The 17,612-nt window shown below is 40.6% G+C and overlaps 1 protein-coding gene across 3 annotated transcripts in view; it reads left to right on the top strand.

Annotated features, from left to right (window-relative positions):
* The window catches only part of chd1 (chromodomain helicase DNA binding protein 1), a 196,369-nt gene that overhangs the window by 125,478 nt on the left and 53,279 nt on the right, over window positions 1-17,612 (top strand). For 2 of the 3 annotated variants that reach the window (XM_069892317.1, XM_069892309.1), the window contains 9 exons: window positions 1,053-1,180; window positions 1,674-1,890; window positions 2,547-2,636; window positions 4,535-4,725; window positions 8,836-9,024; window positions 9,978-10,140; window positions 12,774-12,926; window positions 15,262-15,333; window positions 16,117-16,266. In XM_069892317.1, the coding sequence (XP_069748418.1) occupies window positions 1,053-1,180; window positions 1,674-1,890; window positions 2,547-2,636; window positions 4,535-4,725; window positions 8,836-9,024; window positions 9,978-10,140; window positions 12,774-12,926; window positions 15,262-15,333; window positions 16,117-16,266 (1,353 nt within the window). The remainder of the gene's footprint in view (window positions 1-1,052; window positions 1,181-1,673; window positions 1,891-2,546; window positions 2,637-4,534; window positions 4,726-8,835; window positions 9,025-9,977; window positions 10,141-12,773; window positions 12,927-15,261; window positions 15,334-16,116; window positions 16,267-17,612) is intronic. The other variant, XM_069892325.1, reaches the window with a different exon arrangement.

The following is a 17,612-nucleotide window of genomic DNA, read 5'->3' as shown; positions in this document are numbered from 1 at the left end:
CCGAATGATCCAGAGTTCATCGAGCTCCAGTTCCCTAACTTAGTCTCCAAGGAGCTACCGCTGGATGCACCTTTTGCAGATATAGTGATCAGGGATAATTATGCTTCCAGATTTCCAACATCCTGCATTCAGATGCCCTACCTGCCATCTCCATTACCTACTCTTTATTACTGTGCAAAGATCTTACCTGACCGTAGCTTACTTGAAAGGAGCTCATCCTCAGCTCACCGAAGCCTCTTGAGCCAAAGCCTCAAAGTCCCACTAAGCCACAACACTTAGAGCTCCTTTACTGGCTGCTCCTCTTGGGCTTCTCCTCCTTTTATTTCACTGGAGCCAATTGACCAATCGAGAGATTCGAAAGCACACTTACCGCTCCCGTTGCCTATGTATCTACTTGGAATCTGCTTGCTTCACCTCTCCTTTTAAGATTATTTTGAATTCTTTACATGCAGTCTGTTAATCAAGGTCACTTAATCCTCATAGGCTCATTACAATTCAAATCTATTTGGAACCTATGTATTTTCTTAAAATATATTAAGAATGTGATTCTAGTTTAATTTGTAAAGTAATGTAAATTTATAAATTGCTGATGGTAGATCATCCATAATTCACATGGAGCTCTCTCATGGAAGTTTTTAATTTAAATATGTTTCCTGTTACACTTGTGAAGTTTCTGTCATTTTATCCATCCAGTTGCAAATTGAATGTTGCTTCCACTATGATTTCAGAGCTCTGTGTACACATCTCCTTAACAGACATTTTAACATTACAACTTCAATGGAAATTTACTTTCTATGGTGCATAGTTTGATATATATTGATAAATGAGCAACCAATATATGGGTATTGGGAGCCATCCTCTTAAGACTTGCATTTTGTAGAAAAGAATTGAAGGTACCAAGATAAATGGTAGAGTAGCTACCGTATTTTGTTGAATATGTCTGATGGAACATTTCATCTATTCTATCACCGCGACCAGTTTGATTACAAATGATGGCATGTAAAATAGAAAATTCTTAAAGCATCATATTTTTGCCTTTGTTTCTTTTGCAGGCCTTGAAACAAAGACCCAGGTTTGTTGCACTGAAGAAACAGCCAGCCTATATTGGAAGCTCTGATGTGTTGGAGCTCAGAGACTATCAATTAAATGGCTTAAATTGGTTGGCACACTCCTGGTGCAAGTACGTAATTGCAGACTCTATGTTGTACATTTCAAATTAAGTTCTGATTATACTGGTTGGATTGCAGTTCAAGTTTCTTGTAAAGTCTTCTTAAATGAATAACAGTGTAAAATCTTCCAGAAATTCACAACTGATCAGGATACTCAAAGAGATTTTTCCGGCAATAAAATAAATGAATTTGATGTATTCAAAACCTTTTTTACTGAGTGCTGGCTTCACAAAAATATTTGAAAACATTTTTTGATTAAAATGCGAGTGATGGAAAGTATTTTCTACTTAAAATCCCCAAACCTTCAGTGTTGTTTAACTAGTTTCACCCAGACTAATGATATAAATGAAGTCTTAATTTGTAATTGTTCACATGGTATTAAAAGTTTTAAAAATTTGCATCAGTTTTTGCTATTGTACAAATATTTTTATAACTTTGTTTTGTTTAGCATTTTCTACATGATCATTAATTTTGTAATTATTTCCTGCTGTTTTTATTTCGCAGGAACAATAGTGTTATTCTTGCTGATGAAATGGGTCTAGGGAAAACCATACAAACCATCTCCTTCCTCAGCTATATATTCCATGAGCACCAGCTGTATGGTCCTTTCCTTTTAGTAGTTCCGCTCTCTACTCTAACTTCCTGGCAACGTGAAATTGAGATGTGGGCACCGGAGATGAACGTTGTGGTTTATTTGGGAGACATCAGTAGCCGTAATATGGTAAAAATGCTATTGGATAATTATTTTACCCCTGCAATCCTCAGTTAGGGTTTTTGACTTCTATGGTCTATACCATTAAGATTATCCTGAGATGTATCACTAGTTCACATTTGTAACTGTAAGTTTGTGGACTTAACAGGTAAAAGATCTAATAATATCCTAGCTCGTGTATTTTATTTTGTATTTTGATATATTAAAATTATTATCTTCTTACAAAATGGTGCTGTATAGAAACCCCTGTATTACTTCCAATTGTTTTCTTCATCACAAACCCCACTATCCCCATCCATTTTCTTTCCTGTCCAGTTGTTCAAAAACCCTGTGAAAATGTCCTTGATCTCTTCCACATGCCCCAGAAGGTTTGAAACAAATCCAAATGGTCACAATAACAATGTGTTTAGTAACTTGTAATCTGCTGTCTTGTTTTACGTTATGAACTCTCCTTCAGCCAAGACTAGTGCAGCAACTCTATGTAGACTTAGGGTTGCCAGTGCAGCTCACAATTGTTTGCAAAATGAACAGTCCACCATCGAAGTTTTAGATATTGCATATTTTATTTGAATATCCTCTTGTCCATTCCCATTCTATTGAAGTGAAATCTATCAAGAATCAATGTAGCCTTTTTATTGTTTTAACTTTGTTTATTTTGTTATCAGATAAGAACATATGAATGGATGCATCCTCAGACTAAGAGATTGAAGTTCAATATCTTGTTGACAACATATGAGATTTTGCTAAAGGACAAAGTAGGTATACAACTGTTCAGTGAATTTTGCCCAATTTACCATTCTCACACAGGAACATTGCCAATCATCTCCAAAGATGAAAATCTATCATCTTTTTCCAGTCGCAGTTGTGTTCAACTCCAGGCATCCAATATTTTTGGCATGACTCTTTCCTCAGTTCAGTAACAATTACAGATGTACTGTAAATATTTGATATTAACTAATATCCATATTCACAATGGAATAAATGGGGAAAATTGAGCTTTTTTTATAGTCACTACACATAATTTTATTTATTTTTCACGAAATTGACAGAAAAGTATACTGGATTTGGAAATGCAATACATAACTTTCAACATTTAGAAAGATTTTAATCTGGCTAGAACTAGTTAACTACAATACAGTAATGAAACAATCATCTTAATGGAAGCAGTATTTGGATTTAAATTGGAAGAAAATGTATTGTTTATTTGGACTCATGAGTCTTTGAAAATCAAAAATGAAATATTCAAAATGAAAGCAGGGTTTTAGTGCAAGGTCTTACCAGACTCATTTTGGGTTAGGAAGTATAAAAATTCATCACGGTAGTGTTATGAATGTTTCACCTATGACATAATTTGACTCTGGATTTCAATGACCACATAACACTTATAGTGTACAAATCAAAGGAAAAGGGCTGCAGTATAATTTTCACTTTCAGTTATGGTTCAGTTAGTTACTAATAGAAAAGTGTCCTTTTGGCAAAAAAGGATTTTTAAGCACACATAATTGAAGAGATTTTTTTCATTGGAATCTTGAGCAAACAAAGAATTACTGGAGGAACTCAGCAGGTCAGACAGCATCCATGGGTGGAAAAGATCAGTCAACATTTTAGGTCTGCACCCTTTATCTGCACTAAGAATAGGTAGAAATTGCAAATATATAAAGGAGAAAAAGAAGCTAGGGAGGTGACCAGAAGTGATGGGGTATAGGACAGGTAGAAGGAGAAACCATTAGGAGGGAGGAGGGAAGACAGATTAGAAAAAAAAAACAAGTAAAAAAGACATGGAAACAGTGGAATCAGAGGGGGTGGGTTACCTAAAATTAGAAAAAAAAATGTTCATACCATGAGGTTTAAGGCTATATAGGAGGAATTATGATGTGTTGTTCCTCAAGTTTACATTTTGCCTTGCCCTGATAATGGATGAACCCAAGGAGAGTCATGGCACTCGAGGGATGGTTTGGGGAGTTAATATGGTTGACTACAAGATTTGCAGAGCAGTGACCCAATCTGTGTTTTGTCTCACCGATGAGGAGGAAGCTTCACTGAGTACAGTAGATTATATGCAATAATGTACATGTAGAGCTTGCCTTCATTTGGAAAGTCTTTTTGTGGCCCTGAATGAAGGAGATGGAGATGGAGAGACAAGTTTTGCTCTTTTTATGTTAATCTTTGTGGTAAATGGGTTTGGAAATCTAATTTCAAATTTCATGATACTGGACATTTAAAAATATAGTCATGTTTCGGAATACAGCTGTAAACCTGATGGCCAAAGAGATCTCTTTGATTTTCTAATGCGATAGTGAAGTCACAAAATTTGGCCGATATCTTTAGTGCCAACAATATCAAATGGTTTGTGATAATGATTTCTTTTAGATTGGTGTCAAGCTGGCATGCATTCATAAACTTACTGCAATTCCATAAGATTATGCATAAAAATTGTTTGTGAAAATGCAGATGGATTCCCAATCTCCGTAATTATAGTCTTGCATGAATCACTGGATTCTGCTGTTTTGTTGACGGCTTAAGCCACTGTTTAAGAAAAATGATCAAAGTCTATTCAAGTATTTTATTAACTTTTTTGACCAAAGTTCAAATATGAAATGCTGATTAATGTATATTAAAATATTTTAATTGGTAGTATTTTACATTGTTTCAGTCATTCCTTGGAAGTGTCAATTGGGCTTTCATTGGAGTAGACGAAGCTCATCGTTTGAAGAATGATGATTCTCTCCTTTATAAAACCATGATGGATTTCAAATCAAATCACAGGCTGCTCATTACAGGAACTCCACTTCAAAACTCTCTGAAAGAACTCTGGTCTCTCCTTCACTTCATCATGCCAGAAAAGTAAGTGGGAATAAGAATTCAACATGAAATGTTATATAAAACATTAAGACGTAAAATGTTAAAGTTGTGGCGCTTTCAGGAGCTGAAGGAAATCACTGCTGCCACACGGAAGGTCGTTAACGACTGTTTTTATTCTAATTCAGTGCGCCCCTTTAAGGGCAACATGAGCTCAGTCATCTGGTACATTGTGACATCATAATCACTGCCCAGGGTGCGCACTGGAGGGGATGCTGGAGTCAGAGAGAATCCTCTGACGACACCATTTCCCCATGGTGCCCTGCCACATGGCGATACAAGCGGGGCTGGTTCGCCATGAGGATGTGCACCGCCACACACCAGAACCGGCTATGCGTCCTGTCACTTTGGCGGCTGGCCCCGGCGCTTAGGCGTGGCCGTCTGCACCAGCTGTGATAAGTCTAAATGAGCAGCCTTTAAGCAATCGGTCCACAGTAAATAGTTCTTCCCTGTCCCCCACATCTAAACTGCCGGAGAACCTTGTATGGCCTTTCGTATGGGCACTGCAGCAGGGCCCTCTGTGGTCCTCTCCGGATTAACACAAATCGCGCCACATCCAAATCTTTCGGTCAATGGCATGGTCGGGTGCCGTGGTACGATGGGGTCGGCAGGGTTAGGTTGCCCAGTCCTTTATGGTTCCGCGAGCCACTCACCTTGGTTGTGTGTCGTCTTGGCCTCTGGGCTGAAGAATTCGCCTGGCAGGGAGAGTGGCGCACCGTAAACCATTTCTGCTGATGAGGCTTGCAGGTCCTCCTTGGGCGCCGTCCTAATCCCAAGGAGAACTCAGGGCAACTCATCCACCCACTCAGGGCTGGAAAGTCTTGCCATCACAGCGGACTTTAGGTGTCGGGGGAATCTCTCTACCAACCCGTTAGACTGTGGGTGGTAGGCCTTGGTGTGGTGCAGTGTTACCCCTAAAAGTCTTGCCAGCTGCGACCATAGTGCGGAGATAAATTGGGGGCCTCTGTTGCTCGTGATATGCGCCGGCATGCTGAAACAAGCGATCCACCGGCTGACCAGGGCTCTAGGATGTGTCTCCGCTGAGGCCTCATGGATTGTGGTGGCTTCCGGTCACCTGGTTGCTCTGTCCACTATGGTAAACAGGTACCGCGACTCCCTGGACACCAGCAAGGGGCGTACAACATCCATGTGGATATGCTGGAACCATCATATTGCCGAGTCAAAATATTGAACAGGGGCCTGTGTGTGCCAGGTTCAGCATCAGGAGCACCCGGTCGAACGCACTGTATTTAAGGTCCAGCGGCCGCAATTGGTTTATTGGAAAAGGCCAGCGGGCGCCACTGCCCTTCTAGCCACTGTTCCAGTATTTCCCCCGACCGTCGACCAAGAGCGCCGTGTCCGCTCCTGGGAGCACCAACAAAGTCGCCTCTGCGAGGGCCTGTTTGTTGCAGTGAAGGCCTCGTCCGCCTCCTTCAACCAGGCCAGGGTCTTCGCGATCAACACGAATTCCTGCAGGCCCTTAGTGGGGAGGAGTGTTTGGGAAAACGCTGGACGGCTGCCACTTTTTCCGGTGCCGGAGCTGCCCCAGACGCTGAGATGGTGTGCCCCAGGAACAGCCATGAGGCCGAATTCTGCCAGCCGGGCGAGCAGGGTACGGAGATGGGCCTTGTGCTCTTGGTGGCTGCAGCTGGCTACCAGGATGTCATCTAGGTAGATAAAGACAAAGTCCAAATCCCTACCCACTGCGTCCATGAGGTGCTGGAACGTCTGGGCCACATTCTTCAACCCGAACGGCATCCGGAGGAATTCGAACAAGCTGAAATGGGTGATAATGGCAGTCTTTCCAATGTCATTGGGGTGTTCGCACACCAGATCGACTTTTGAAAAGAATTGTGTGCCTTGGAGGTTGGCTGCGAAGTCCTGGATATGGGGGACCGGGTACCTGTCTGGAGTTATGGCGTCGTTTAGCCGTCTGTAGACTCCGCAGGGCCTCCAACCCCCTGATAACTTCGGGACCATGTGCAGTGGTGCCACCCAAGCGCTGTCCGACAGCCAAACGATGCCCAGCTCCTGGAGCCTGTAGAATTCCTCCTTTGCTTGTTTTAACTTCTCCGGTGGCAGCCGCCTAGCTCTGGCGTGCAGCGGGGGTCCTTTCATGGAGATGCGATGGAAAACTCCTAACTGAGGATCTTGGCGAACTTGTCTGTGGTGGTGGCTACCATGGCGATTTTGGGTCTGTCGTCGTCCGCCGTGCCCAGGCGCACCAAGCGAAAGGTCCGGGCATTAAGCAACTTCCTGCCCCTTACGTCCACCATCAGATCGTGAGCCCTTAGGAAATCAGCCCCTAACAGTGCGGTGCTCATCGAGGCCAGGATGAATCTCCAAGTGAACTTTTCATCCTCGATCTGTATCTGTGCCCTATGGGTGCCATAGGCCTTGATTACGGAACCATTGGCAGCCCGCAGGATTAGACCACGAGTTCGGGTGCGAGTTTCCAGTGCTGTAGGGGGGAGGCCACTCAGCCCGACCCCTGTGTCCATCAGTAACCAACGGCCCGATGACTTTGTCAATGATGTAAAGGAGGCTGTTCACGTGGCCAAACGTCGCAGCCATCAACGGTGGTTGGCCTGGCTGTTTCCCTGGAAATCACAGGACTGGCGGGCTTTCACTCCCCAGTGCTGGTGATAAAAGTACCATGTTGACTGGGTTTCCTCCGGCTTGTGCTTGGGGGTATCCTGCAGATGGCGGGGACCCGGCTTGGCGACTTGGTTGAGGGCTGCCTCGTTCTACTGTTTTGCACGCCAAAGATCATCTGCCCAGGTTGCGGCCTTGCGGGGGTTGGGAAAGTCCTCTTCGGACAGATGGAGCCGGATATCTTCTGCCATCTGTTCAAGGAATATCTGGCGGAAGACGAAACACGGTCATGATCCTCCGCTAGGGCCAACATTTCGTCCATGAGGGCTGAGGGGCTGCATTTTCCCCAACCTATTCAGGTGTAAGACCCTGGAGCACGCTAATGGGGAGTAAGGCCAAACTTCCCCAGGAGTATATTTTTGAGGGCGGTATACTTGCCCACTGCTGGTGGCCAGTGAATGATGTCGTCCACCCTTGCCGCCGTGTCCTGGATCAGCGTGCCCATGACGTGGTAAAATTTTGTAGCATCGGCTGAGATGTTGCGGAGGTGGAATTGTACCTCTGCCTGTCTGGACCACGTCCGTGGGCGATGGGGCCAGAAGGGGGGAAGTTTGAGGGCTACTGCGTTCACCTCGACTGCGTCCATCATTCGCTGGGTCCAGATAGCCGTCTGGGCCCGTCGGGGTCACCACTGTGGCACTTTCAGGAGCTGAAAGAAATCACTGCTACCACACGGAAGGTCGTTAGCGACGGTTTTTATTCAAATTCAAAGTCAAGGGCAGCATGAGCTTAGTCACCTGATGCATTGTGACGTTATAATCGCTGCCCAGGGTGTGCGCTGGAAGGGATGCTGGAGTCAGAGAGAATCCTCTGACGATGCCATTTCCCCATGGCTGCCCCGCCACGTGGTGATACAAGCGGGGCCGGTTTGCCGTGAGGATGTGCGCCGCCACAAAGTGTACTATAAGTATTAAAGTTTCACTTCCACAGAAGAGCCTTATTCTGACCAATATCTCCTCATCAACATTTCTCAAACTGATTGACTAAGCATTTCAATAATAATTAAGGGATATTGCTGAAGACAAATTAGCTGACAAATTTCTGCGTTATAAGGGTGACTACCTTTCAAATTTACTTGATTAGCTATCAAACAGTTTAAGCATCCTGACAATATTAAAGATACTTCACAATTGCAATTTTTTCAAAATGGCAGGTAAAAATATTCAATGGTTTCAAGTTGCCTATTTACTCTTTTTCATTTTCAAAAGTAATTGAAAAGTATGTTTTGTGAGGTTCTATAGCTCTTAGATCATTTATCTTGGATCGGTTTCAGCAACTTGAAGATAATTATTTTTGCTATATCAAAAAAACACTTAAGTCCTTAAAAAGGCCTCAAATCCAGCTATTTTGTAAGCTAGCTGGCAGTAATGCCTTGATGTAATGATATTTGTGAGTAGTTTAATCGAAATAATTTTCCTTCATTTTGGGGGGGGGGGAAAGGTTTACTTCCTGGGAAATGTTTGAAGAGGAACATGGTAAAGGACGAGAAGTTGGTTATACAAGTCTTCACCGAGAACTAGAGCCATTCTTGTTGCGGAGAGTGAAAAAAGATGTTGAGAAATCTCTACCTGCTAAAGTTGAACAAATCTTAAGAGTGGAAATGAGTGCAGTGCAAAAGCAATATTACAAGTAAGTGTTTGCCAATGTGCAAGTTTCTTAAAGCTCTATACTGTAACTGTACAGCATCTCTTTGCCTAGTCTTTCTGTTTATATTAGATCCACAGTCCCTGTGGATCTAATGTTTGTGTGCTCCTGTTCATTTTTTAATATATTGTCCCCCTCAGTGCACTTGTCTGTATACTGTTTTGAAATATATGCTAATAATTAACAGACTCTTCTCAATCCTTCCACCTGTTACCTTGCTGGTATGATACAGTGTGGGATTTGCAAAATATATTAGGAAGACCACAAGTTTCCTCCATTTGTTGCTGATGGCTTCATCCCTTTCTCTGTTAACCTGTACTGCGGAAAGTGCCTATTCCCATCTCCTTAATTTCTTGAATTCTCTCTGCTAAATTGTTAAAACTTGGGAATTAAATTTTGATCGCTCTTCTCTAAAGTGCCTGTTATGTTTTCCTGGGATATAGGGACTGAATTAATAAAATTTGCTGTTGTAAAATATTTTGGATGTGAAATCTTTTTTTGAAAAATTTGAGTGTTTTTCAAAATTTAAAATATAATTTGTGTATCTGTTTCTTAATATTTTAAATGGTGGCAGCCCTACAATGGATGGTCATGTGTGTAAAATTAAGAAAAACAATGCCTAAAAATGTATTACATCTGTTTTAAGAGTGTTCAGTGTACTAATGGCTGGTTTAACCATAACATTTGTTAAAGTCAGGTATTGACTGTGTAATTAAACTGTTCACTGTAAGTTCAATTTTTGAATATTAAGCAATCTTTGAAATGCACCAATGCCCTGAGCAGATCAGCTTAAGTTGGAGGCACAAGAGACTGAAGATGCTGGAATCCAAAGCAGGAAACACTTTTTTGCTGTAAAAATCAAGAGATTTTGCTGTGATTATTATTGCTTTTGTTGTAACGTTGTTATCAAGTGTCACTATTTTCTTGAAATACACTAGGTGGATTTTAACCAGGAATTACAAAGCCTTGAGCAAAGGGTGTAAAGGCAGCACTTCCGGGTTTCTGAATATCATGATGGAACTTAAAAAGTGTTGCAACCATTGCTACCTCATTAAATTCCCAGAAGACAATGATTTGTATAACAGACAGGAGGCATTACAGGTATGAATTCAGAAGACTTGTATACTTGCATTGATTGCTTATAAGAATTGTAAGTATCAGTAATATGTACCTCAGTTTGTGCGCGCAGGCACACTCAATTACTGACAGATTGTTTTGCTCATTATTTTAATATTTGGCTTTGTGAGGGGCCAAATTGAGTCTTTAGAGGTGACAAAAGAACTTGGCGAAGATAAGGCAGGTGCTCATGGATTTCAATAAGCAGTTTCACAAGGTTTCCCGTGGCAGACTCATCCAGAAAGTCATGGAGTATGGGATCCATGCTAACTTGGCTGTGTGGATCAGGCCTTGGCTTGCCCACAGAAGGCAGAGGTTGGACCATATTCTCTCTGGAGATCACTAACTAGTAATGTTCCGCAAGGATCTTCTGGGACCCCTTGCCTTTGGTGAATTTTAAAAAGTTACCTGGATGAAAATGTGGAGGGGTAGGTCAGTACATTTTCAGATGACACAAAGGTTTGAGGTGTCTTGAATAAGGTAGAAGGTTGTCATAGGTTACGAGATATAGACAAAATGCTATAGAGAAGTGGCAGATGGAGTTCAATCCAGAAAAGCCTGAAGTGATAATACTTTGGAAGATCAACCTCGAAGATGTAGTACATGGTTAATGGCAGGATTCTTAACAGTTGAGTAGAGGGTTCTTGGAATTCGTTCAGAAATCACTCAAGTTGCTGCACACATTGACAGGGTTGTTAAAAAGGCACACAGTGTGCTGGCCTCCATTAATAGAGGGATTAAATTCAAGAGCCGTGAGCTAATTTTTCAGCTCTACGAAACTCTAGTTACACTATCCTTGGGTAGTATTGAGTGCAGTTCTAGTCACTTCATTATAGGAAGGATGCAGAAGATTTAGGAGATTTACCAGAACATAAATCTCATGGAAAACTCTTCTCTTTGGAGTGACAAAGGATGAAAGGAGACATATCAGAGGTGCATAAGGTTATTAGAAGCATAGATGAATAGCCAGTACTTTTTCTCAGGGTGACTTTTATAAGACATCTGTTTAAGGTGAGTGAAGACAAGTTTAGGGGAGACACCAGAGGCAGGCTTTTCCACACAGAGTGGTAGGTACCTGGAGTGCATTGCCAATGTTATGATTGATACATTCAAAATATTTTTAAATGAGCATGTGGCTGTAAGAAAAGTAAAAGATTGTGGATGTTTAGTTGGGAATTTTAATTTAATTTTTAACAATACAGCACAGTCAAGGGCGCCTAACACCTGTGCCACGCAACCCTATACATTTGTGGAGGGTGGGAGGAAACTGGAGCCCATGGAGAAGACCCATGCAAGTCACGACGAGAACATGCAAACACCCTTTGGAGGCTGATTCAAAGCAGGGTCGCTGGCACAGTAATTGCTTTCCAAAAACCACTAAGCTAACTATGTCACCTAGTTAGATTGGGTTAGGAAGGGTTAGATTGTGGTGAAGTAAATTTGTATATGTTGATACGACTTCGTAGGTGAAGGCACTACTCTGTGCTGTGATGTTCTATGTTAAAAGCAGGATTCTAGCAATGTGGATCCATGTCCATCAATCCCACAGGTTGTTGCTAAAGTTGACAGTGATTAAAAAGGCATAATGGTGTGTGAGCCTTCATTAATCGGGTGGTTGAGTTCAAAAGCCGAGGGCTAATGTTGCAGCTCCGTGCAACCCTGGTTCGACCACAGTCACTTCACTGTAGGAAAGATGTGGAAACTTCAGAGACAATGCAAAGGTTTTCAGAATACTGCCTGGGTAGGAGAACTTGTCTTATGAAGAAAGTCTGAGCAACCTGGGGATTTTTTCTCTTTGGAGAACTGAAGGATAAGATGACAAATGAAAGGCATAGATAGAGGGGACAGCCAGTTCTTTTTTCCCAGGCTCGTGTGGACAACCATTTAAGATGAGCACAGGAAAGTTTAGGGGAGACATCAGAGGTAAGTTTTGTACAAGGTGTGATGGTAGAGACTGATGCAACAGAAGCATTAAAAAAAAAGTGGAAGGTTATGGAGTTTGAGGGAGGGAAGGGTTAGATTGATGTGGAGTAGGTTTATATAGAACCCTGCAATTACCAGATTCATAATCAGATGCAAGGATAATAAATGTAGTAATTAGCACTTATGAAGGATAATTTGAGCGAAAGGAAATCCTTAGCAATTTTTATTTCCATTGATACTGCAAAGTACATACAAAATAAAGCAGAATCATTCAGAAACTGCCCACAGCCATAGCAATATATGCGCTTGTGGAAAGAAAAATAAATATGTAAAGTAAGTGTTTTTATTTCTCCAGTCTATTCAATTGCAAATTAAATGTTTAAAAAGGTTTCAGTTTGAGCATGAAACCTCATTAAAGATTTCTCAGAAATTAAACGGAAAATATACAATTACTTTTGTCTTAAAATGCAGGCCAATGTTTTGAATATCATTGTTTTATTTTTTATTAACTCTTGGAAAAGATAAGCAAGTGACTGTAGTCAATATATGAATTTCCAAAAAAATTGAATTTTTGTGATTAATGTTTCCTCTGAATTAACCATCAATATTTGAAGATAATTAAATTGGTAATGCTTCTGCCTAAGAAAGGGTTACTCATCTATGTCTGACAACTTTTCCTGGTCTTTTTATTTCAGCATTTGATCCGTAGTAGTGGGAAACTTATTCTGTTGGATAAGCTGCTTTGTCGACTAAAGGAGCGTGGCCACAGAGTTCTTATCTTCTCTCAAATGGTTCGAATGCTGGATATTCTAGCAGAATATCTGAAATGCCGGCAGTTTTGTTTCCAGGTCAGGTTTTTCATTCTTAATATATGAAGCAATTTTGCAAATTAATTTTGCAAGTCATTTCCTCTTCAGTCATGGAAGGACAATGCAGAATAACAGTAATTGAGTAGGAATTGGGTGGTTCAATAGAATGTCATTGGATGGCATTTTGGATTTAAATTCTACGTTGGCCTTTTCAGTTGAGATTCCACTATCCATAAGTTGGATGAGACCAATATCATGAGTGAGAACTAAACATCAACCACCAATGAAATTCAGATGGAGATCCACATGTCCCCTGTTATACACCGTTATTGTGCAGGAGTTGACACCAAACAAATGTACGCTTTGTCAAGAATGTGTAAGGAAAAAGTTGATTAATTTAAAAAAATGCATCCTTCATTCTACAGCATGATTGAAACTGATTTTTTTTTAAAAGAGCAATTGTAAAATGCAGACATTCATTTAATCAGTCTAATTTAGCACATTTTTAAACAACAGTTAAATCAGATAATGTCTAGCCTTTGCATTGAATTGTGCAGAAGGAGAAGTGAAAATCTCTGAGCAAATTAACTCTTGGAGATCATGTAATTAATTCAGAATAACATTTTTTAGAAAAAGATCTAGAAGTAGATTGTTTATTCCTTTTTCCTTATTAATAATGAGTTCATGGGCTGGCAAGAAAATATGAGCATTGCTGTGCCACCTACTAGGAATTGTGAAGTTAATAGCATTTGGCAGGAAGTAAGGGTAATATAAACAAATAAAACTACATTATGATGAGCTGGCACATTTAAGGCCTGTGTGCATGCAAGTGTTTGAAGATGGCAGAACTATCCATAAGTTTAAAAAATTTTTAATCCAGATTAAACAAAAAAACTCTTTTTTTATATAAAGATTTTTCAATGAAAAGTAGAAATTAAACTAAACTTGTTTAAAGCCATTGATTAGGCTTCAGGTAAAGTATTGTGTTCATTTCTGGACATCACTTTTGGGAAGGATGATGGGAGAAGAATCATGGGGATGTGAGGTTATAGATGCAAGACTACGGAAACTAGACTTGTTCACCGAGAGAAGTGAAGATTAATTTGGTAATTGAAGTAAATGATTTATTATAGATGTGGTAAATTTTGACACAATGGTATTTTCACTGGCAGAATAATAAGTTACACCAGAGGACACAGATTTGTGTCAGTTGACAAGACAAGATTTTATGCAATAAGTTATGGTTTAGATTAGAAGTTACTCATTGAATAGTGGAGTAAACAGGAGGGATCCAGAGGTGACCTCTTGTTGCATCTTTTTCTATGGTCAGTGATGATGAGGCAAATGTAATAATTTTCATACCAGCAAAGGGAAAAGAATTACAGGGGTATCACTAAAGAGCAAAAATTGGAATAAATGACCTATTTCAAAGTGCTGACCCATGTATTGGAAGGTTTCCTGTGATTGTCGTATCACATTTCAACTTCTTCCACAATATCTATTGCATATCACCGTATTTACATTTTTATTTGGCAGCATTTTTTTCCAACAAAAGAACTTCATTTTTTTTAAGTCACCAAATCACCCTATAATTTGTACAAATTAATTTCTGCTTCTTTTATTTTCAAACTGATCCTCCATAATATGTTTGTGTTTTTTTTTATTTCTCACACTGAGATTAATTTAATTTTCTTTAACTTCGTAAATAATACTGTGAAATTATAAAAATATAAACTCAGAAATAAGTTATTGCTGGAAAGATATGGGTTATAATGACTTGAAAATAGTGGACAGTTTACCTCATTAATTCTTTTCATCTGGTATGGTATCTTTCAGCCTTTCACCCTTCATAACTATCACTTTATTCCAGAATGAAGTTTCTTCTATTCCTTCTTAAGTTGTGGATGTCACTATCTTAATGAACATTTGTTAAACACCGTAACTTTTCTTGATAAAACGCAGTGAACCACCCCCCCCCCCCACCCCTGAATGTCTTTACAGACTGCATGGGATTCAGACCCTGGTCCCAATTGTTGGTGCTGTAAAGGCGTTGCACTAACTGCTACTCCAATCATTTGCATATATTTTAAGGGTATTAAAGTAAACATCACAATTTATTAGACTTTGATGTTGTAGAAATCTGTATATGAGGATTTGTTGGTGATTTAAAGATAAGATTTTAAAGCTTGTCTCTCCTTAACATATTTGATGTAGCAATAGGAAATCTTAATTTTTAGCCTTTGTATAAGGTTTCCTTCACATATCCTTAAAGCTTTTTAATTCCCAGTGAATAATTTGAGTCTAAATCACAGATGAAATATGGACTATTTTTGTACATTTATATATTTAATTGCTCTTGTTTTTCCAATTTCAGCGACTTGATGGATCTATTAAGGGAGAACTGAGGAAGCAAGCCCTGGACCATTTCAATGCAGAAACATCAGATGTAAGAGTCCAGATTTTTTTTTAAATCTTTTGTTTGCAGAGAAATTTAGTTCCTGAACCCAAGTATGTACTGTGCCCATTTTGCTTCATCTGCTCATCCACAGATCGAGAGAAATAATATATACCATCCTGGCATTCCATGTTCTGCCAAGTATTTATAGATTTCACTATCTTTGATTGAAGGGCAAAATGATGGATCAGTTCATGATTCACTGTTTTATATCAGTAAACTCTTGCAAAGCATTGAAAATGGAAAAGGGAATGTTAAAAAAATTTATCTCTGAAATGATATCGAAGGGGTTTAATTATTTGGTATCTTTCATTCTAATTATAATTTATGTATGCCTTCTGCAAATTTCATGTCTTTACAATAATAAATTATAAAAAAATGTTCTGGTGAGCTTATTGTAGAAGTCTAGCACTTCAATGTCTTAATCTTATCTGTCATGTGGAAAACAAAATATAAAAAAGGAATACAAATCAATTGCCTTTTGTCAATGATACACAAGATTTTCAACTTTTGAGATTGTTCATAGAGATTATTTGCATATATTTTAAGGGTATTAAAGTAAACATCACAATTTATTAGACTTTGATGTTGTAGAAATCTGTAAATGAGGATTTGTTGAACTCTTCCTTTTACACTATTAGCAAGGGATAAAAGATTAAAATACTGATCTAGCATGAGCTAAACAAATATGAGAGCAAAGTAGCATTACCTTGTTGTTACTAAGATGTGGTATCATGAAGAATCTAGTATAAGACTTCGTATTTATGATCACAGGACTTTTGTTTTCTGCTGTCAACCCGAGCGGGGGGATTAGGAATAAATTTGGCATCTGCTGACACTGTAGTTATTTTTGATTCGGACTGGAATCCACAGAATGATTTACAGGCACAAGCAAGAGCACACAGAATTGGACAGAAAAAACAGGTAACTTTTACAGCTTACTGACTTTTTGACTTTGGCTTGGCTTCGCGGACGAAGATTTATGGAGGGGGTAAAAAGTCCACGTCAGCTGCAGGCTCGTTTGTGGCTGACAAGTCCGATGCGGGACAGGCAGACACGGTTGCAGCGGCTGCAGGGGAAAATTGGTTGGTTGGGGTTGGGTGTTGGGTTTTTCCTCCTTTGCCTTTTGTCAGTAAGGTGGGCTCTGCGGTCTTCTTCAAAGGAGGTTGCTGCCCGCCAAACTGTGAGGCTCCAAGATGCACGGTTTGAGGCGATATCAGCCCACTGGCGGTGATCAATGTGGCAGGCACCAAGAGATTTCTTTAGGCAGTCCTTGTACCTTTTCTTTGGTGCACCTCTGTCACGGTGGCCAGTGGAGAGCTCGCCATATAACACGATCTTGGGAAGGCGATGGTCCTCCATTGTGGAGACGTGACCCACCCAACGCAGCTGGATCTTCAGCAGCATGGACTCGATGCTGTCGACCTCTGCCATCTCGAGTACTTCGACGTTAGGGATGAAAGCGCTCCAATGGATGTTGAGGATGGAGCGGAGACAATGCTGGTGGAAGTGTTCTAGGAGCCGTAGGTGATGCCGGTAGAGGACCCATGATTCGGAGCCGAACAGGAGTGTGGGTATGACAACGGCTCTGTATATGCTTATCTTTGTGAGGTTTTTCAGTTGGTTGTTTTTCCAGACTCTTTTGTGTAGTCTTCCAAAGGCGCTATTTGCCTTGGCGAGTCTGTTGTCTATCTCATTGTCGATCCTTGCATCTGATGAAATGGTGCAGCCGAGATAGGTAAACTGGTTGACTGTTTTGAGTTTTGTGTGCCCAATGGAGATGTGGGGGGGCTGGTAGTCATGGTGGGGAGCTGGCTGATGGAGGACCTCAGTTTTCTTCAGGCTGACTTCCAGGCCAAACATTTTGGCAGTTTCCGCAAAGCAGGACGTCAAGCGCTGAAGAGCTGGCTCTGAATGGGCAACTAAAGCGGCATCATCTGCAAAGAGTAGTTCACGGACAAGTTTCTCTTGTGTCTTGGTGTGAGCTTGCAGGCGCCTCAGATTGAAGAGACTGCCATCCGTGCGGTACCGGATGTAAACAGCGTCTTCATTGTTGAGTTCTTTCATGGCTTGGTTCAGCATCATGCTGAAGAAGATTGAAAAGAGGGTTGGTGCGAGAACACAGCCTTGCTTCACACCATTGTTAATGGAGAAGGGTTCAGAGAGCTCATTGCTGTATCTGACCCGGCCTTGTTGGTTTTCGTGCAGTTGGATAATCACGTTGAGGAACTTTGGGGGACATCCGATGCGCTCTAGTATTTGCCAAAGCC

Source organism: Narcine bancroftii, chromosome 1 (genome assembly GCF_036971445.1).
Source record: "Narcine bancroftii isolate sNarBan1 chromosome 1, sNarBan1.hap1, whole genome shotgun sequence".
Lineage (NCBI taxonomy): Eukaryota > Metazoa > Chordata > Chondrichthyes > Torpediniformes > Narcinidae > Narcine > Narcine bancroftii.
Note: the sequence above shows the minus strand (reverse complement) of the source record. Positions and strands in the feature narration are given on the sequence as shown.